The sequence below is a fragment of the Calonectris borealis genome, chromosome 5 (assembly GCF_964195595.1).
Source record: "Calonectris borealis chromosome 5, bCalBor7.hap1.2, whole genome shotgun sequence".
In the NCBI taxonomy this organism is placed as follows: Eukaryota; Metazoa; Chordata; class Aves; order Procellariiformes; family Procellariidae; genus Calonectris; species Calonectris borealis.
Genome location: NC_134316.1, coordinates 44,794,733 through 44,816,017, shown reverse-complemented (window position 1 = coordinate 44,816,017; position 21,285 = coordinate 44,794,733). Strand labels below are relative to the sequence as shown.

General features: G+C 43.0%; 1 protein-coding gene across 8 annotated transcripts in view; it reads left to right on the top strand.

Annotated features, from left to right (window-relative positions):
- Positions 1 to 21,285, top strand: part of AMBRA1 (autophagy and beclin 1 regulator 1) — a 135,052-nt gene that overhangs the window by 49,115 nt on the left and 64,652 nt on the right. For 7 of the 8 annotated variants that reach the window (XM_075152204.1, XM_075152201.1, XM_075152200.1 and 4 more), the window contains 2 exons: positions 6,625 to 6,708; positions 7,263 to 7,363. In XM_075152204.1, the coding sequence (XP_075008305.1) occupies positions 6,625 to 6,708; positions 7,263 to 7,363 (185 nt within the window). The remainder of the gene's footprint in view (positions 1 to 6,624; positions 6,709 to 7,262; positions 7,364 to 21,285) is intronic. The other variant, XM_075152202.1, reaches the window with a different exon arrangement.

Below are 21,285 nucleotides of genomic sequence, written 5' to 3'. Positions count from 1 at the left end.
GTAGGTCTAACAGATTAGGGTTGTTTGTGCAGTTATGTTTTCATTTCTGTTTCCCTTGGAAAAGCAGTAGCATAATACAGCAATAAATTAAAAAAAAAAAAAAAAAAAGTTGGTGCTTACTTTTGACACTTTATTCCAGTATTGAAGCCTGATGGGGCAGCCATTTGTATGCTTGCGCTACGAACTGTGTTCAATGAGCACCAGTTGTGAAGTTTCCAAGTAATTAGAATTAGCCGTAATGATGTTTTCCCTAGTCATGCTCATGTTTATATGAATGTTTGAAAATGGCTAATTAAGGGGTCTCCGAGGAAGGGTGGTTGTAGTGGTGGATGCCCTGTTTTTTTATAAAACACTGAATGCCGTGGTTTCCTTAATACACATATACCAGGTCTAGACTGAGGAGTAGGGATTCTCTACCTTCGTCTGCCCTCTGATGTTTCTGTTTTCTAATGACCCGCTGTAGCTATGGAGTGTATCAATCTTACTCTAAAAGGTGTCATCGGTTTGTGAGCCCACCACACAGTGAGGTGATTAAAATAGAGACAACTGGATGCTGCGCCCAGGTAAGAGTGAGTGCTTCATTGTGGTTCCAAATCAGTCTTTCTCTGAAGCAATTAATCCTTGGCATTTAATGGGCAAGTGCTGCTGTTTCTCTTGACCAGGTGATAAATCCTCTCTTATGTGATGCTTCCCTGAAACACTTGATCTTCTGAAGTGCCATTTTTAATCTTGTAAATACATTTTCCCCTGAACAGCCCTCTGAGAGGTAATCAAGGCTGGGGGGGGTTGTTTCCCTCTGGTCGGAGGAGCCATTAGTAACTCAGCAGTCTGCTGTTTTATAGGAAGTTTTAGCTGATAAATAGATATAAGTTTTCCCTGGTGTTCCCTTGAAAAAGATGTAGTGAAAGACTGGCATTTTAGCCTTCAGATGAACATAGGAAGACGGAAAGGCACCATGTCTTGGGTGACTTACCCAACTTCTTTATCAATTACTGTATTAAGTAGCTGTGTTAAAAATCTGTTCTTCTAGTTCCTGTCTCAATGGGCAGCATTGCTCTTTGCAATTTCTCTAATATTTTTATTCTTCAATTTTGTTTGGCTTCCAGTGTTATACTTGGGAGTTTGCTCCATGGTCCTAATACATTTAGTGCCAGGAAAGGCTTTTTGTGTAGCAGATGCTTCTTTTTGCTTAGATTTTCTTGTTTGTTGTTGTCTCCTTCTTGTTTCTTGTTGTTCTACCTTAAGTACTTCTCCTACAGTAATGGTCATATCCTTCAAAGACAGGTAGATAAATTTATACCTTTCATTTTTACCAGGTTATGTATATTCTTTTAAATCAGTGTTTTCATCATTTTAATATCTATGGATGTCAATACTTGCACCCTTTTTGATAGGACCAGTGCTCCTGACTTGCTTATTTCTACCTACTTGTGGAAAAAAGTCTCTGCTCAGAGAAGTCAGTTGTCTTGAATCTTTTCTCTTAAACATAATCCTGTTTTTAGGTGAGAGACCCTTGTCCTCAGAGCCATAAGTAGGGTGGTCCCCTCTTCCTGGGTTGAGTTTACAACTTCTCCAAGACTTAAGGACTGTGAGTAAAGTAGCATGTATGGTTGGAACCTGTATTTTTTGATTAAGAGACTAGTCCTACTGATCCAGGAGGTGTTATTCCAGCTACTATGTGTCTCTGCAGAGTTACAACCAACTTGCAGTGTGGCTCTTCCTTTTGTCTTCTAGGATACCTGTGTCTTACTGAAATATTCAGAATGTCAAGGTTTTATTTCATGTTTACCTCTCTATTTTGAGAGGTTTATTCCTAGAAATGCTCCCAGTTTTGCCTGACTTAATTTCTAGGAAGTGCTCAGGATCTTGTAGGATCAGACAGAGGAAAAACTAAAGTTTTAACATTGCCTGGTATTTGCTGCTCCTCTCAGTTTTAAAGCTAATAGTTAACTTTCTATCACAGTGTTCCCAACACTGTATGTCCCTTACTCATCAGGATGGTGCTGGAAAGTGATCGACCTGTTCTTAGAATCACCAGCAAACGTAACGTTCCCCTCACCACCTTTTTTCTTACTTCTATAACCTTTGTGAAACATAGTACACACTTTATGTCGTAGTCCTATGCAGCTCTTGTGAGTACACCCCTCCCGGGATGTATGTCATCTGTTTCCATCTAAATCAGCAGTGAATCCCGTGAAGTGAACTGCAAGATTTCAGGATCTGTTTCTTCTTTAGTATGGCCAGTTTAATATGACATCCTCCAGGTACCCTCTTTAGAGGCAGACTTGACCAACCTCTAAAGCCAAATAAGTTTGCATTTTCTGGTAACCTCCTCTGAGCTCCTGAGAGGATCTTTGTGCTACTCCTGCCCTCTGTGCTGTCTCCTCTGGAGTAACCTCCTGCAGTCTTAAAAAATTGATAGCAAGTAAGTGGAGATACTTAATGTTTGAAGTACCGAGAAAATGTTATTGTTTTTTTTCCGTTACATCAAGATGGCGCAACGGAATCCAGTGCCAACCCTTACGGATATTAGTAGATGCCACTTAACCAATTATTTAGCATTTCTATTGTACGTAAGTGTCTAACCTCTGCAACAGAAATTGATGTAGCATTTTAAATTGGATTGCGTGAAGCATGATAAAATGCTGAAAATATGGAACAATTGGCTTGGTCTGATACAATTTGATTGTTATGAACTTGCACGGCTTATTGGTGCTGACTCTGATAATTAAATGGCTTTTCAAAATGGTCATTGTTGACCTAGTTCTATTGGCAGTGTAGTCAGTGGGAGTTTTAATATTGACTACAATGGGACAGTTAGACGAACAGATTGCATTAGAAATCCCATGCTGTGTGTTTAATTTCACTTCCTGATACAACAATCTCTAAATATTAAAGAGAATTCTTGCCAAGATAGAAAAGCAGAACATAGCTTTTTTCCTTTCTGACAGTCTTGACTATCTTCTGTATCCACTCAGTTATTAATGCGGTAGCCAAGTTACCAGATGAAAAAGAATGCCTTTTTCTCCAAACTTTAGGATGCAAAGTTTTGCATCTCCATCTCTGTTTTCAGAGCTGGCGTTGCCACTCCATTATATTTACATTGGTCAACTTTTCTCTCAACAAGCAAACAAAAAAAATAGCAGAAAAATCCAAGGAGATTTGACTGTCTGTCTTTAGGGTTTTAGGGTAAACTTTCATCTTTCTTATGACCTATTAAAGGTCCATAAATCTCCTGAATGTTTGGGAATTGCTTTCTTTTCCTGCTCCATCCTGTGTTAGTGTTAATGCTATTTTTCCCCTACCAACTCTTATTCTCCATATCGCTGTTTTGATTTGTCCCACACTAGTATCTGAACAAATTATGAATGATCTAAATTTTGAGCCAGACCCTTAAAGTTGTTTTGACCATTTACTGGTTCTTGCAGTTTTCCTCCTGAGACAAATTAGTCTGTTAATAATTATAGTATTAAGTCTTCCTTGTCACCTTATATGCTGATTACTTCTGATTCTTTCCCTGCGTCTTGCTCAATGGATTGCTTAGTTCCTTCATTATTATTTTTCCACTGCAGAAGTTTCCCTGTGCTGTTCATATTTGCTGGTGCGCTTAAAACAAAGGGCATCGCAGGACACCTTTTTAGCCCTCTTACAGCGCTTGCTGTGGCACATTTTTGTTTCATTTACTTTTGCAAGGTTATGAGTTGCTTTACAGAAGAGGCTTTTTTTTATGTAGCCACACGCACTCTGAGGGATCTGCTTTTGCAGGCTGTGTTAACTAAACTATCCACTGCAAATCATTAGCTAATGAGTCTGTAGGTAGTTGACACTAAATAGAAAGTAGAGCGTTAGATCTTCAGCAGTACTTGGGAGAACTTGGGAAACTTTTCATCTCTTGCCGGAGTGCTTCACGCTGGCACCGCAGTCGTGCTAACATCTGCTCTCCTCCCTCTGTCAGCAGGCTGTATGCGGTACAGAAATAACACAAAGTGCCACCCATCTTCACTGATCTGTAGGGGTTTTTTTATTTTCCTTTTTAGAAGGTGCAGAAATAATCTTCAGCTGGCACCAGGGTAATATCAGCTGTTCTAGCTTTTCAGCACTAGACGCTTAAAAACATTCTTGTATGGAGTTCAGCATGGGAGTTTGGATATAAATGATTCTGTAAATTAGTGATTCAGAGTAATGTTTAGTAATATTCCTCTTTAGCACAGGGGAGTGTATCTTACACTTGCGTTACAGTAAATAGGAATTCTAGCGTTCTCAAAGGATAGTCACTGGTTCTCATTCCCAATTCTGCTGTGTGAATTATAGGGCTGTGGCAGTTGCGGTGTGGTGTTTTTTAATTTTTTCTTTTTTTTTTTTGAAGGGGATGTTAAAAATAGATTGCTGTCTCTTGAATCAGTAAAGGCTGTGTCTGTCATGGTGAAAAATGAAGAAAAGTCTAGTCTATATTTTTTCCTTTTTATGCTTTTTGTATTGGGGGAGGGTTGTATGCACAGCGAATGGGACAGTACAGGATGGAGTTCTTGCACCAAAAAGTCTTGTTGATTAGAAAATTTGCATCCTAAAATGTTTTTGTGGATGCTAAGAGCATTGGCTAGTGGCATTTTAAAAGTCTTGAACAATTAGTTGCTTTAGGTCTCTTGATTTGGACTGTAGGAGACTTTGCACCTTTCGTTTCTTTTGTTTGCTGGAGCTGATTCCTCATTCCTTTTGAAACCTGCTGCAGAGATTCTCTTCAACTGGAGAGTTCTGCGGGGTGTAGTCCTGCTGTTGTTCCTCTTGCTGATATTTGTCCCTTTCAAAAGCATCTTCTAATTCTAGTAAATGTCCAAAGCAAATGCAAACCCTGAAAATCATTTTGCTGCTTTTCTCCCAGAGCTGCATATCAGCATCGTTTCAAAAACTGCTAGATGGACTTTTAAAAAGTGTATTTCTTGTCTGACTTTCATTAGCTCTTACTGTGTGTGGCAAGATCTGGAACATGACACTTCTTTTTCCCTTTGGCCTTTTCTCTTTAGCAGGAAAAGTTGATATGTCAGCACTCAAGTTCCCAGGATTCCTTCTGTTATTGATCCACATCTTAATAGGCTGGAGGCCTCTGATAAAAGAACAGCAGCAGCTTTTACATTGCTGATTTCAGGAACCCTGCTGGTTACACAGAAACCTCGGGGTGAGGTGCGGCTTTGGCTGTGAACTGCAAATGCTGCGTCTGCAGTGGGAGGAGAAATGGAAGCTTTGAACTTGGATTTAGATTTGGTTTTGGTGAAATAGCTTGAAATGCTAACGAGCTTTGCAGAACAACCTCTGCTCTTGTGTTCCTGGTTCCTCAAGTGTGTGGGAAACAGCCACGTAATGGACTTTCTTCTCAGCCCACGTTTCTTGCTCACTGACTTTAAAAAAGCAAAACAAAAAAAAAAATTATAAAATGCACAGCTTGCTGGAGTGGGTTAGGAATGTGCTGCTAGTGTGTTGCATAAGGAGTATTTAGTTTCCTAGTGATTCCAAGGCTCTGCAAGTAATATTCTCCCCACAACTGCCTGGGAGGGGGACAAGTAGGGCTGCAATTACAAATGGGGATCTGGAATCCAGGGAGAACAGACTTGCTACTTGTGCAAGGTCATGCAGAGAGTAAATTTCTGAACGGCAAATGAAGCACTGCGGAGGTCTGTTTCAGAACTCCAGAGCCACTGATGGAGTCTCATTATTTTCCTTGCAGTTTTAGCGCTGTATAATTACAGGTCCTCTTGTGACCCATGAATGCAATATCAGGAATTTTGTTTGCTGGGGACTCTGGAGATCCTCCAGTTTGGCCTCCTGCTTGTTGTAGGGTTGGTATTGCCAAAATCAGACTGGGTCAGCCATGGCTTTGTCTAGCTCCTGTCTTGAGACTTCCGAGCATGGCAGCTCCGCAGCCTCCCTGGGTGACCTGTTTGGTGTTGCACAGCCCTCCTGGGGAAGACGACTTTCCTGTGTCTGCTGTAGGACAATGGATGCTAGACCCTTTCCCCTCGTTCCCCAAGGCCCAATTGTGAAACGGAATGAGAGATTTTTGAGGAGGTACGGTTTTGTCTGATACCACCTAACATTTCTGACTTCACTGGAAAAGCTTGTGAAAGGTGAGATTATCTTAAGCTGTGATGGCACTTAAACTGGACCTTGAGGGAAGGAGTGCAAAAGAATAGTCTGCAGATTATGCTGTTTTGCCTGCATTTCTGGGAATGAAAAAGTGAAACTTAACATCTCTCTGACTAACAGAAAGTTCTCATCAGGACTGTGGTGTGCTTGCTTTTGCTCTCCCAGTCCAAAATCTAAAGTTTCTCATTCATTTGCTCAGGTGCTGACATTGACTCTGTTGTTGTGTTGATACTTTTGAGATGTTGTCAAACAGTGAAGGAAGTGGACATTAGGCTACCCATATGTAAAAATGTCAGGAGTCTTCGGTACAGTAAGTTGTATGAATTTGGAACATCAGAAGCATGAGGGTTATGCAAGAGAACCGTTAAATCTCAGTGGCATGCTCAGGATGACTAAGTGACATTGTTGGGTTTTTCTTTTCTTGGAGAATACTTTATTACATAGTATTTTTAATGTATGTGTTTTGTTTTTTTTTTTCTTTTGCTGAAGGGACAATGGAGACCGATCCAGGCACCGAGCTCCCCGGAATGCCCGCATGTCTGCACCATCGCTGGGGCGCTTTGTCCCGAGGTAAGGCTTGTACATGTGAGAGTAAAAGGGTGTGGAAATCCTGGAGGTACCAGTTGCAGCACAGCTCTCTGGTGCTTTCAGATGGATTCCTTTTGTTGCACAGGGCTGCTGTATTCTTGGTTTGCAATTTCTGGGACCCCTGAGATGGCATGTTAGTATGATCAGCTCATCCTGTGACATTTGAAGGACAGCATGGTGCTTCTTACCTGCAGGTTGGGGCTACGGTGTGAAGGCAGAATAGGGGGAGAAGAGAATCTGATTGGAGATTCTCAGCACAACGTGCTGGTTTGAGATTAGGAAGCTATTGGGGGAGGTAAAGGACTTGCTTAATGCTGATCTTCACAGCCACGTTGATCAGAGGAGGATCTAATCTGTAACTTGCCTTTTGTTTGAAGCAGTGAAGTGGTTGGGCTAAGCAGAGGGGTCCAGCCTTCCCTCTACTCTAGTCTGCTGGAATATAGACATGTTTCCTCAAAGTAATTGCAGTTGCCGTCCAGGGCTGTAGTATACTGGGATGTCTTTCTCCATGTAAGCTTACTCTCTTTGTTTTGCAGACGCTTCTTGCTGCCAGAGTACTTGCCTTATGCTGGGATTTTCCATGAACGGGGACAGCCTGGCTTGGCCACCCATTCCTCTGTCAACAGGGTTTTGGCAGGTAATGAGATTTCCTTGTTTGCAGTAGTCGTGTATATTAGTGGTATTTCTCTCGTGAATCTGAGCAGAGGAGGATCGGTGAGGAAAAATCTAATTCCAACTTTTGAGGTTCTCTTTTAAGTTGTCTGAAACAAGAGAAAGGACTGTTGGAGTGATGTGGTGAGCTGTCATTCAAGTGCTTGGGCATTGCAGATTCCACACTTCAAATATGTGTATGGGAGTCTCTGCATGAATTGGGGAGGGGTGCTGTTAACAACTCTCCCTTTGTTTAACTTCATCCCCTATTCCTAGATGTCTTTTTCTTAACAACCTGACAGATTAATGATCAGCTTGCTGCAGGTCCTTCTAATTGAATTATAGGGTGCCTTGTTCATGTTCCGGCTGGCAAGACGCACACAAGGCAATGCGGGATTCAATTAGGATCTTAATAAGTGCATATTAAAAAACTCAGCTGCCACCACATACAGGCACAGGCATTCGGGAGACTTAAAGGGCAGGCGGAGGTGGGAAGGGAGGTGGGGGGAAGAGGAGTATGGCACTCTGGCAGTTCATGAATGAGATGGTTATAGATGACACATCTTAAGAGGGGGTCTTTTTTGGCTGGGTCTGAGTTGCTCTGTAATCAACCCCAGTGCGGGGGAGTCATCTTGGAGCTTGGGGGAGAACGAGGGATGATGTATGGACAGGTAGGTTGGGATGTGGTTCTCTTCCTTCCTGTAGGTCATCACAGGACCACCACTGAAAGGAGTGCTGAAAGGTTTCTCAGGAGGCTGCGTGACCCTTTTCCTTATCCTAAGGCACGATCAACTATGCCTTAAGCCATTTTGGACGGGGTTTATCTAACCTGTTCTTAAGAGTCTTCACTGGAGTTTTCCCAACCATTTTGAGGTGGAACTGTTGTTGGTTTTGCATGGCTGATTTAGTATGACAGTGGTCTGGTCTTCGATAACAGATTTCAAGCATCTCCCGGACTTTTGTCTCCCTGGACATTTTGGTTTGAGTGCATTTGTTGCAGTAATAGTAAGAGCTCAGCCAAAGGCTAGCCTCCAAAGCACCTCTGCTTTTTTTCCTTAGGAAAGAGTGGAGCTAGCCTGTAGCAGTAGCTGACGCACGTACTTTCCCGTGCTTGCTGCCTGTGTGGGCTTTGGCTGTTGGCACGTGGAAACAGCACACTGGCAGATAATTACTTGCTGCCAGGCAACACTGCAGAACTCTCGTGTGGCCCCGCTTTGCTGGAGACACCTGCCTTCAACCCTCCTCCAGCCCTCCTCGCAGTTTGCCTGTTCCTTAGTGGCTGGGAAACAGCCTGGCTTTTTTTTCCTTGCACGTTTTAGGGAATTTGAGCCCCAAAATACACGTGCTTGCTGTTTGTTGTGTGTACGCCAAGATTAACAAAAGAAGGTAGAAGGAAGTTGTAATCATGGGACTTTCAACGAACAAGATCAATCTTTTCTGTGTGGGGCTGTGCGGAGCCTACTTAAGGCAAGGTTTGTTGGCTCCTACAGTGTCGTGGAACCTCACACTAGAATGGCTGGGACTCCACAGTAAAGGCTTTTATTGACTTAAATATAAAATTAATTCTGCTAAAGCAGCAGCTGCTTATGATACGTTGTTTTAATAATCTGTTTATTTTAGTCTGTACCTACGCTTTCAGCTTCCAAAATGTTTTTTACGTTTGTGCTCAAAAACATGTTAATGTGTTGCAGAAACCGGGAGAGTTGAAGTTGTAAATATTAGGTGGAGGCATGAAAGATGGGAACTAGAAAATGAGGTTGCAATTGTGGAATAGTCAGAGAATTTCTTGTGTTCATTATGTTGGTCAGCAGCATTATCATTTTCAATATTATATTTCAGAGCCATTGAAAGTTGCAGTGCTGACAGTTACGCTTTCCTTTTTAGTTAGCCTGTGCCAAAGCTTCTGGTAGTTCTTTCTTCACTATCATAGTGAAAAACCTCTATTCAAGCTCAAAAGTACTTTAACCCTGGCCTGGTCGTTATGGGTGAGGTTGCCAGCCTTGGCTGAGGGAAAAATCGATCATCTATCTTCCTATTAACACAGGATAATCTAAGCTTGAGTGCCTTAAATTGCTCCATCCTACCATGTATCCAGACTGTCATTTCTGAATTATGTTTAAATGCATAAATGCCAGATGTATTTCTTATGTAACCTCTACAGCATTTGAGAAAAGGTGCCAAAAAACCCCCGTATTCCTAACCTGAGAGCTTTCTAAAAACTGACAATAGACTTCTGTGGTCAAGTATGAGTGAGAGCTGTTCTTTGGGAAGATACACCCAATTGCACTTCTGCTCCTGTCCCCTGCCCCACTTACTGCTTATGCGGAGAGGAAATAAAAGCAGCAGACAGATATCTTACGTGTGTGTGAATTACTTTGGTGCGCTGACTAAATTTCTTAATGTCAAATCTCTTGCTGTCAGGTTCTGTCCACGTTTACTTTCAGCTGTCTGCTTTCTACGAACAGCTTTCCGTTGTTTAAGTATCATTCTCGTAACTGTTACGGACAATAGCTCCGTGCTAGGGAAGACTGCCTTGTGAGTAAATTCTTAGAGCGGTTTAATGAACCACTAAAAATTACAGGTTATCTAAGCAGATGGGCTAGTTCAGCACGCAGTAGGTTTGGCAGAATGAGTCTGACGTGCCAGGCAGGGCTTAGGTCAGGATTAGAGAGTCCTTTGTACTAGTCGGGGACTGGCGGCCATCCCTGCGCCAGGGCATTTCCAGGCGAAGTGTAGGGAAGATGGCAACAGATGGGTAGAGTAGGTGGGAGTTCAGGGGGAGAACGGAGCGATAGTAGTTACCACGACAAACAGAGATGCCTCCGTGCCGGCAACCTAATTGGCATGTAGCACTGGAAGAACAACTGGAGTCCCAGTAGCACCTTCCTGCCTGACTCCTTATCTACTGGTGCGGTCGAGATCTCTCAGCTGGTACGATACGCTGCATCACTGTGCTTTCTGGCACCGAGTAAAACACCGTGTGAAAATATATTACATCAACAGCGTTACCTTTAGCGTTCAAACTTGTAATCACACCAAAAAGTGTTGGTAGTTTGACAAGTTATATTTTCCTGTAAAGTCTATGTTGATTGGCAGTAATTACACTGTCCTCCTTTAATCCTTTATTAACTGAGTCTTATATCAGCTTTTTCATTATTTTGTCTGGAATCAATGTCAGGCTGACAAGACTGACATGTCTCATCCTATTTCAACCTTTTAAAATACTGGTATAACACTAGCATATTTTTCAGTCTTCCACATTCCCCTTTTATTTCGAGACTCATCAAAAAAGCTGAGAGTTCATTTGGCAGCTCTTCTAAGGCTCTTGGTAGCGTGGGCTGTAAGCTACCCTCTGGACTCTCCTCTCCTTGGTGAACTGGCCTAAGTGATGGGGTTGTGGTCTCCAAGGAAACGTCCATACAGTGAAAGCTAGTTGAAGGGGTTGGTTGCTAAAGTGACGATGAAAGCGGTAAATACATTTTGGCTTCTCATTCGATAGGACTGGCCAGTTGCATGTGGCAATACAAGTGGAATATCGCATCTTGGGGCCATTTCAGTCTTCTAGTCTCTTGGGTTCTCTGCCATTTGCAGGGATCTTTTTTTGGTTAGTGGTGGGGTTTTTTGGGTTTTTTGTTGGTGTTTTTTTTTTTCTTTTGTTAGGTTTGGGGTTTTTTTGTTCTGTGTTAGTTCAGGAGTTTAGTTCAAACTAGTTAGTTCAAACTCCTGTTTCTTCAGGAGTTAAAGAGCTGTTCTGTGGGATGAGGTTACACCTTTTGTAATGGGGGTTAGTACTGCTGCAAAGTTCAGCAGTGTTAACGTGCTTGGCTCTGGATCCAAGGAACACACAGCTCAGTATTGTGTTTACCACCTCCTACTGCTTTTTTTTATTTTTCTTTAAGCTGAATATTTCTGCCCACTGTTTTGTTTGGGGTTTTTTTGTTTGGTTTATTTGTTGGTTTTGGTTTGGTTTTGTTTTTTTTTAATAAATTCCTCTTTGTCCTAAGTCACATTGTGAGTAGGACACTGCTAAGTAATTTGAAGGCCAAGTCATGGATATTTTTTGGCATCTGGTAGTAGACAGATGTACGTTTTAATATCTTTTTGAAAATCAGTAAATACATTTAAAAAAAAAATCCACTTCATTGCCACTGAAGTGCTTATGACCTCTTGTTCGCTTATGTGAACATTTCCTTTAGGCTTTATAGTAATTGACTGCTTCGGGATGGACAGAGACATGCTAATGGTATAGTGGAACAAAGAAGGCTTTAGTTTCAGTTCAGTGGAAGCTTGGAGGAAGAAGAAAATCAGTGTTTGCCAAAGAACTTTGCAGGAGGCTTTAAAAATTGACACAGATGCCAGTTTGTTGACGTTCCTGTTACTCAGCAGGAGACCTGCAGATGCAAATTTACTGATTTATGATAGAGTTACCTGGCTTTGTGAAATGCTTCTGTCTCACCTCACTTTGTTTTAACAGGCATCTATTCAGTTACGTGCATCTCAACAAACAAAATATTTTTCCTTGCGTGAACGCAGATCGTGTTTGTCTGTACTGGCTTTGCCACCAGACAATATCTGTTTAAATGGAATCCAACACAGTTGCTCTGAGTCCTCCACCTCATGGGGAGATCCACACTCAGCATGGCTTAAGGGCTGAGTGATGCAACACTCTACATTTACAGTTTTTGAGTGATTTCATTGCTGTTTCAGGGTAATAAATTCAGACTGGAGACTGAACAGGTACATGTATTCAAAGAATGAGCTTGATATTACAGATTTTTCCATAGCCCATGCCTATGACCTGCTACAAGAGTAATAATGGTGCAGCTTTGGATATCTCTGCTGAGGTTGCCAAACAAAGCTGTCTGTGGCCTTGTTACACCAGGTTAGGGCTGAGGCTATAGGTGAGGCTAAGACTCAGTTGATAGCCTGCCTTTAATTGGGATCTAGGACTTCAAAGTGTTACTTTCCCAAAATCACATAAGCTGTCCCATTCTTCAAAGCTTGGCTCCCTGGGAGAATTCTAGGTCACGTGTCTTCAAGTGAATTTCTGTACTTCAGCCAGAAACTGCTATTTGTTAGAGCATTTGACGTTTCATTGGGATGAAAATTAGCTGAGATGGTGGATAAATGTTGTCCTTCCTCCGTGACAGGAAGATTTATTTGGGCACACGATAGTTCTCCTAATAAGAATTAGGGCGATGACCTCTCACCAGGCAAATTTTTGAACCAGACCCACCAGCTAAGGTGCCTCCTGGTGCATGTTCCCCATCTGTTGATCACTCTAGCTGTGTTAAGGGCTAATGTTCAAATACAAGTGAATGGCTCTAACCTAAGGCCAGTTAAAGCGGATGTTGATGAGCCTGTGATACAAACAATTGGATAGAGTATTGGTTGCTGCTGCAACTAGAATTAGCCCAGTAACCTTTCACTTCTGCTCTAATGATGAAAGTGATCATGGTACGGGACTGCTCTAGTTGCCTTATTGCAGGCAGATTTTCCAGTTCCTCTGGCATTGCAGGTGTGATTGCCTCCCATGGCTCAAGTCTCCTTGACCTAATCCTGTTCTGTCACATACAGTGTCAGTGAGCTGTGAATTCTGTTCTGAGATGCCCTCATCCTTCAAATGTGCTTGCAATGATGCACCACTGTACAGAGCAGGACTGAGACAGATGACTTGAGAGCGCCAAAAGGCCAGCAAGAGTTGATGGGAAAACTCATCCCAGTTGTCTCTGCTGTACCCTTGTTTTTCCCCCTGTTAGCAGGTATATACTTCACTTCCTCCGGCAAGGCTTTCCCCATAGCTGCCTGAGACTGAGTGTTGTTTTGAGTCCATACCTTCAGCTGTCAGTCATTGGCTTTTTGCTGTTAGCTTGCTTCTGCCTTTTCCTCTAAGACAAGTACATGAATTTGGATCAGTAGCCTGTTCTAATCTTCCTTTTCACAGTAGGCAGATCTGTAGGGGAATACAATCAATGAACACAGCCGTGTGGCTTTCTATGCACTGTGTTTCTGTTACAAGTCTGTTGGGTACTGCTTAATATGAAAAGACATAAACCTCTGAGTAACCTCATTCCCTGTGGTCTCTCTGTGATATACCTCAGGGGACACTAAATGACATAAGAGGCTTAAAATATGCCTCCAGTTCTTCTGTGACCGGAGAGCTTCATCACAGACTTGAGAACTGTAGTGCTGAACTGCAAATGCAGGAACTGATTGCAGCGGGGAGTGGAAAGTGTGCCTTTACGGAACTGGTGAGAGGTATCCTCGGAGTTGTGGTTTTCTTCAGCGTGGTACTTAAGCTTCTGAAGACAGGATTTTGGAAGTGTGGAGAAGACTTCAATTGTGTGACATCCTCTTATTTAAGTGTTAATTTATGAACTTGCCTCATGTGTTCTAATAACACACTTGCAGCCCGTGAGCTTTCATGAGGCTTAGCTGCTGGACTTCAGCTCTCATCTGCCTTTGCCTCTCTCCAACTGCTGCTCTCCAGGAGCGGCTTTCAGCTATGAAAGTTTTTAACATTGCTGCTCGATCATAGTGGAGTATCTCACAAATAAAATCTCCTGATAGTTTGGTGTCGTAGATGGATTGGATGAAGGCAGAATAAAGTCGTATACTGTGAGTTAACTTTATCTTAGTATTAGATTCATTGTTGACTTCTACTTCATAGATTCTGTAGCTGTGGCTACAGAGTTATACCACATCATGACTGTGGTCAGAAGGTGAACAAACATTCTTCAAATGAAATCCCTCTCCCAGAAGGTAGAAATCATTTTGTTAATGCTTAAAAAACCCCAAGCCTAGAAACCAGCTGGTAATATGTAACTTCTTGTGGCTACACAGGGGTCGTATAGCTGATCCACAGATGCTACGTTCTCCCTAGCAGGTCCATCTTTATAGTACGTCAGTCATTTTTCCCTGTATTGCAAGACACCACTGAGTTTGTTTTTTCCGGCTCTGTGCTTTAATTGGCAGTCCAGCCGCCACTGGTCTCGTGCTGTAATTTGTGTCATCCTGTAGCGTTGTACCTTGGCACAATGAAGGCTGAAAGGTAATTGATGTTATTAGCATTTGAATGACCTACAAGCCATCTCTTCTGAAATACCAGTCCTGTGCAAAGACCCCACAAAAGTTCCCAAGCTGGTGGCATTGGTTTTGATGCAGATAAATGCTGCTCAGAGCTAAAGGGGGTTTACTTCTCCTGTCTAGCTAGATGTCTCCTGAAAGTGGATGGGAGGTAGTGTTGAGAGAAGGCCATTAACATATGCATTTATGTGATGGAAAAGGTTGTGCGTATTGTTTCCAGTTAGCCTTTCCCTCCCATCCAAAATATCAAATTCTACAGTGAGAATCTGTGCGGTTACTCATCCTCGTTTTGATGTCCACTCTTGCTGTACACTGTCACATACAAAAACCATAGACAGCTAGAAAGTGTCAGGGTACTTTGTGTGCTGGAATGGAAGAACGTTAATCCGGCTGTCTGCTTATGATGCTCTGCTTGCTCTATGCCTCTGTCCACTTGCTTCTTCCATTTAGCAGCAAAGGTTCTCTGTGGGCACAAACACTTCTCTGTTGTCAGCTGTGAACAGATCCAGTTTGAATTCTTTGGTTGGGACGTTGAGAGTGCAAAGCAGTGGAGATTGAAGGGCAGAGGGAATGAACTTGCATCAGAACCCTTCTAAGATGTAGCCCCTATTTGATTCAGAGACTGGGGTACACTCAAGGCTTGAGTGACTCCCAAACCAGTTTAATTTCTAAAACAAATTTGTAATAATATTTTGTATATCAATGTCTTTATGGAAAGAGCTGCCTCTTCACACCTGAGAGCTGGATATGTTCCAAAAGTCTCTTAAATACTGTACAATAAAGGTGAACTGAAGAACTATTAGCACTTTAAAGCCTGCTCTTGCTCAATCCTTTTTGTTCTTGTCTTTCCTTTATGCTTTTGCAGCGCAAGCCGTAGATCATCTCAATCTGTTAAGTCCGGGAATGTGTTAATTGAGAGGGATGCAAGTCAACTGAAAATAAGAATCCACAGCTCTGTGCACTATGGGGGGTATTTACACTGTAATTTTTGAGGCATCTGACTGGAGAGGCTAAGCTGCCTGTATAGTTAGCAGAGAAAGAGGAGCTTCTGCTCTGATTCATCAGCTGAAGTGAGTTGAACTTAGGTGCTCTGAATCTTCTGTAGAGCTGCCAGTCTATTTATCAGTGATTGTATTAGGGAGCTTTGGAAGAGTACCTTTCTGCTGTGGATACCTTAGGTGCCTAAAATTAGGCAGGTTGTATCCTGACCTGATGGCTGAGTGCAGAAAGGATGATATCTAGAAGAGGAGCCTGAGCAGAAGGGATGAAATGAAAGCAGCAAAGGTGGTATAAGAAACTAAGAAAGCAGGAACTGTGAGAGGAGGAAAAGCAACAGCTGTTTGGTTTGTATGGAGGCTGTTCTTTCATGTGTGCTTTGCTTCCAGAAGTAAACACTGCTTGGCAGTGCCAAGTTAGCATATAGCTTTACTGTTGATCAGTGCTGCTCACCTGCTTGCTTTATTTTCTGCATTTATCCACTGCAAAGGTGGAGTTGCTCTCCACCTCCCCCCCGCCCCCCAGCCACAAACCCTACCACTGTCTGCAGCAGGTAATCAGGTTTTCTTAGGAGGGGCTGTACCCTTTCTCTGTTTCTGTAGCTTTTTGTTCTGTGGGGGTTTTTTTTTGTTTGTTTGTTTTTAAACTTATTCTGGACTGTAAGTATTAATGGATATTTTGAAACCAGTCAGACAGTGCATGCTTAGCTTGCTACTCAAGATAAATGAGCCTTGTGTGATAGGGATATTTTTTTTTTTTTTTTTTTTGTTTCCGCCTGTGCAATTTGAAGCTGGTACTGCCATCGTCACTTGGTGTGCAGCACTGTTGCAAATTTAATTCTGCTAGGCAAGGGTATGGAACTTGGTTTTACAGTGTGAATGAGTGTGCCTGCTGCAGGAGCCCTTTCGCAGACCACATCAGTCTCATACGCAATGAAGACTCATGTGACCTCCTCCTACGTTATGCTCCTCAACGTTTATGCTTCCTATGTAGCACAATACTGTGACCTGTTTATTAATTTCTTCCCCTTCCTTCTCCATGTCCCTTCTTGCTGTGTGTTGTGCATTGATGCCACAGACTACGGACCTGTCAACAACCCGTATTTAACCGGGTACACCAGAAGCTCTGGTACTTGATCAGAAGCTGTGCTAGATGTGATACAAGGAGACTCATTGTTGGTACGCTTCTTGTTGCTACTTGGTGCTGTGTCTTTTCCACATTTTGTACTCAAAACATGGCTACAGGACTCAGCAGGTAGGGTTTTGGTATTATGAGAAACAAAACTTAAGATCTTGTTTTCCTATATACAGGAAGATAATGCAGCAGTTTTGTTGATGCAGCAGAGCTTTTTGCAACTGTTTTGTAGCTCCTGGATGCATTTATAATATTGTTTCTTGTGCCTCGGAAGCTAACGTGTTAGGTAAGCAAATGCACGAGTACTGTAATTAGGTTTTATTAGTAAGTGAATTAGCCTTATGTCTTTTAACTGGATGTTTTCTGGATCTTTCGTCATGCCTTGCTCTTCTGGTTTCATGCCTCAAAATGGCTAAAAGGGGCCCACTTCAAGCATATGCAGATAAATAAGGAAGTATCTACAGGACAGCATTGTGAGAAAAGCTCTTCAGGAAAGCAGACTTTGGCCTGTTCAGGGATCTGCTTGGGGCCAATAGATACTGCTTACCATCTCCATTCATCACCTGGATGATAGGTCGGAGTGCACCCTCAGCAAAACTGGGAGGAGTAGATGATGAACCAGAAAGTTGTGCTGCTATTCAGAGGGACCTTCATAGGCCGGGAAATGGACCAACAAATCTCATGAAGTTCAATGAAGAGAAATGCCAAGTCCTGCACCTGGGGAGGAATGACCCCATAGACCAGGACGGACTGCGGACCTACCGTCTGGAAAGCAACTTTACAGAAAAGGACATGGGGGCCCTGGTGGGCACAAGTTGAACGTGAGCCCTTGCAGCAAACGTGCCCTTGCAGAAAAGAAGGCCAACGGTATACTGGGTTGAATTAGGAAGAGCGTTGCCAGCAGATTGAGGGAGGTGATCCTTCTCTTCAGCCCTGTAAGGCCACATTTGGAGAGTTGCGTTCTGAGCCCCCAGTGCAAGAAAGGCATGGACATACTGGCGTGAGTGCAGCGAAGGGCCACAAAGATGAGTAAGGGATTGGAGGCACTGACTTAAGGGGAGAGGCTGAGAGAGCTGGGACTGTTCAGCCTGGAGGAGAGAAGGCTCAGGGGTGGATCTTGTCAATGTGTGTGGGTAACTGAGGGAATGCAGACAGGAGGGCCAGGCTCTTCTCAGCAGTGCCCAGTGAAAGGACAAAAGGCAATGGACACAAATTGAAATTCCATTTGAACTGAAGAAAACTTTTTTTTTTTTTAATTGTGAGAGTGGTCAAATGCTGGAACAAGTTGCCCACGGAGGTTGTGGAGTCTCCATCTTTGGAGATATCCAAGTTTGACTGGAGATAGTCCCCGGTAGCCTGCTGTAATTCACCCTGCTCTGAGCAGGGGCGTGGACTAGAGCATCTCCAGAAGTCCTTGATCTTCAGTGATTCTCTGAATCATGTGAGTGCACAGGAGCAGTGACATGATGCTTGGGTTCAGTGTAGATGAGGATGGAGTTTGTTTTAGCTGAGACTGTGTTAAACACTGTATTTGAGCAGTAGATACAGCTGCTTCTGGTTGCATGTATTGGCATTGTCTGCTAAGCCTGTTGTAAAACCTTGTGATGGCTGTAACTGCAGAGGACTTCTGGCTCTTTCAAGGTTTGTCTGAGAGAGGAGATGTTACTGGAGAATGCTTTGTTACTAGCTTTCCATGAGGATACTTATTTTGTGCCAAGAGTCTCTCGTTTTCAGTTCCTTTTGGTAAGCTGAACCAAAAGCTGAAAACCCCTCAGTCGCCCACTTATGTAGCATAAGTGTCCATAGAAAGTTGGTATGGGTTAGTGGCTGTACGTTATGAGCATAATTTACAACTTTATTTGCAAGTGAGATTAGAATGAGTGCAACTTCTCTGGTCAGAGTGTGTGTGCAGACCACTTTGTTTTACAGGATATGCTTGATGAGGTCCGAAGTGTCAGGGGATTTTTGGCGAGCATCTGGAAATGTGACTGCACTGAGATTAGCGATAGTTGGAAAGATCTGCGTTTACTCAAGTGCACCAGACACCGTGACTGGCTGCGTTTAGGAGTTGCGGAGATGTTTGCGGTACGTTGTTCTTGGTTATGCTGCCCCATGAGAGAAGTTTGTTAGAGAAATGTGTGTGACACTGTCCTCCACATGAGAAAGTCCTGTTAAAGGGTTAAGAGGTCCCAAATACAGAGCCTTGAAGTGCTAATTACACTTTTACCCTCATGTTTCCCAGAAGAGATGATGGTGCAGTTGCAGGTTTATTGTTACCAGCTCTGGTACATAGGCTTCCATATGCATTTGTGTTCAAATGGGAACAGTGGTACTCAAAGCCTTGAATTAGGCTGAAACAATAGGGAAGATTTTGGACAGTTAAAGGAAGCAGTTTTATGGAATGACTCTGGGCTAGAAGCAAGATGTATTTCAAAAAAGCCAGCTCTTAAGCACTCTTAAAAGCCTAGAGTTCAGTGTTACCCATCTATTGCTGTTGGACTTTCAAAGAACCAGGTGTTTGGGGTCTGGGGTCAAGCCACTTCTGTCTGTAGATAGTAAAATACGGAGTGTGACAGCGTCAATCTCAATTTGTTTAATTGGAGAGCAGATCTTTCCTGCAGTTGCTTCATTCCCAGTGATGATCCAAACAATGGTACGTTGTGGGTAAGTGAATATTATTACAGCCCAGAGTGAGATTAGATACCTTGGGACAAGTAATGTGTATCCCATTTGCAGTTTGTGAAGGTTTGTTTTGGGCAAAGTAGTGACTCTGAAAATGTTTTTGGGGAATTGCACGTGAACCAAGGGAACATGAATTCCTGTCACGATCACATAGCTCTAAGACCTTATATAGGCAGGCAATATCAGGGAGTAGGAAACTGCTGTTATCTTTTTATATGGTCTTATTAAAACCATTCCAGATGGTGTGCAAATCCATGTGCGACCCTTGTGTTTCCATTTCAGAAAGGCTCAAAGTAGCTGAAGGAAGAATCAGCTGAGGGAAACTTGAGCTATAGAACAACAGAAGCTTAATGTACTCAGCTAATCAAAAGAAGTAGTAGGTAGTCGTTGTTACCGATTGGTCTAGATGTATCTATGTGGGGGAAAGATTTCTCATAGAGCACCCTTTAATTCAGTAGACAAAAGGCATAGAAAGATGCAGAAGCTGATGTCTGGCCAATTTAAACTGGAAACAAATGGCAGATGTTTGAGTGGTGGTGTTAGGGAGTTTTTTATTTCTTGAAGTCCTGCACCACTTACCTTACGGTAGCTAATTGCTGAAACAGGTGGGTTTTTTCCAGTACATGGAGTGTTTAAACTAGCAAAATTGTTGCCTAGGCTCAAGGGGAGTTTATGAGATAGTACTGGTCCCACGGTTCCTGGTGTATGTGCAGGAGTCTTGATGGGATGTCTTCGGTGGTCCCAGTGCAGGAGAGGTCCCACTAGCCATCTGCATCATGTCACAAGCTGTAGTCTGTTCCAGTGCCGCGTGATGGAAGCGAGCACTGAATCTGAGAAAGCTTGTATATTGTATTTGCTGATGCAGACTGTCCCAATAAGCCTTTCTTTGTATCTGGCTGGGAAGCTAAAGCTGGCTTTGAGATTCAGAAAGGCATTGGAGAGAGATGATGATATTCTTAAAAAGTGAAGGGTGCAGGCTGATTCCTTTTGCGTGCATTGTTAAAGCGATGAATTTCTAGATATCATTATATCAGAAGGGGTAAGGCTTTGCAGAAGTGCTCATCTTTTTGTGGGTGGTGAGGGCCCCTTGGGGACCTGTCTCTTTGTGGGTGGTAAAGCTCACTTAGCCATAAAAGTATTTTCCCACAGCATGCTGCCTCCTTTTTAAAGGAGGGAAAAAATAATTAAAAAATTACCCACGCTCCAGAGCGCAGAGGGGAGGCAGGGACCCGTGCGATCTGCCGTGCGGAGGGGTAGGAATTCTCAGTGGCCTGCCAGGTTTGGCTGTCGTCTTTAAAGAGAATAGTCATGATTTTTGCTTATATGTTTTACATGGCGGGGGGGGGGGGGAACCAAGCACCACAAAGCAAACCCTGAGCCAGATTTGCTACACCCAATATAGAATATCTTCATAGACATTTTTATAGCCACCCTGGCATAAAGATGGAGGAAGCTCTTGCTATGGTAATGTAGTTGTATGTTGTGTAAGGGATCTGATAAGGATGCTGTGTACCGATCTCCAGCTCTCTTTCCCAGGTAGATAGGATTGTACCATTGGATCCTTCTGCTTGCTACCCTGGAGGTTTTTTTTATAATTGACCATTAATATATCCATGTGTTATCACTTAATGTAGACAAATCGAAGGTTGTTGCTAGCTATTAGATTCTGCAGTGATAGTTTTCCCTCCACGTAGTATCGTTACCTCCGCTTGCTCCGTTGGTTTTATGCTTCTGGCCTGCTGGCTTTCCTTGATTACGGGGGAAGATGTATGGGGGGATATTGTAAGGTTAGTCACAGCTTGCCTGCCTCTTCGGAGTTACTTTTGACTCGTGGGTTTGTTCATCCCAGATGGGTTTACCTTACCCGTGTGGTTTACCTTAACGTGAGCCACGCTGAGAAATCGCCCTCTCTGTGTGGCGGCGGGAGGAGTTTTAGAACGTGCCCTTGGCAAGGGCAGAGCCTAGGGAAATAAATTTAGGCTCTGGGCTTTTCCCAAAACATAAAAGCTG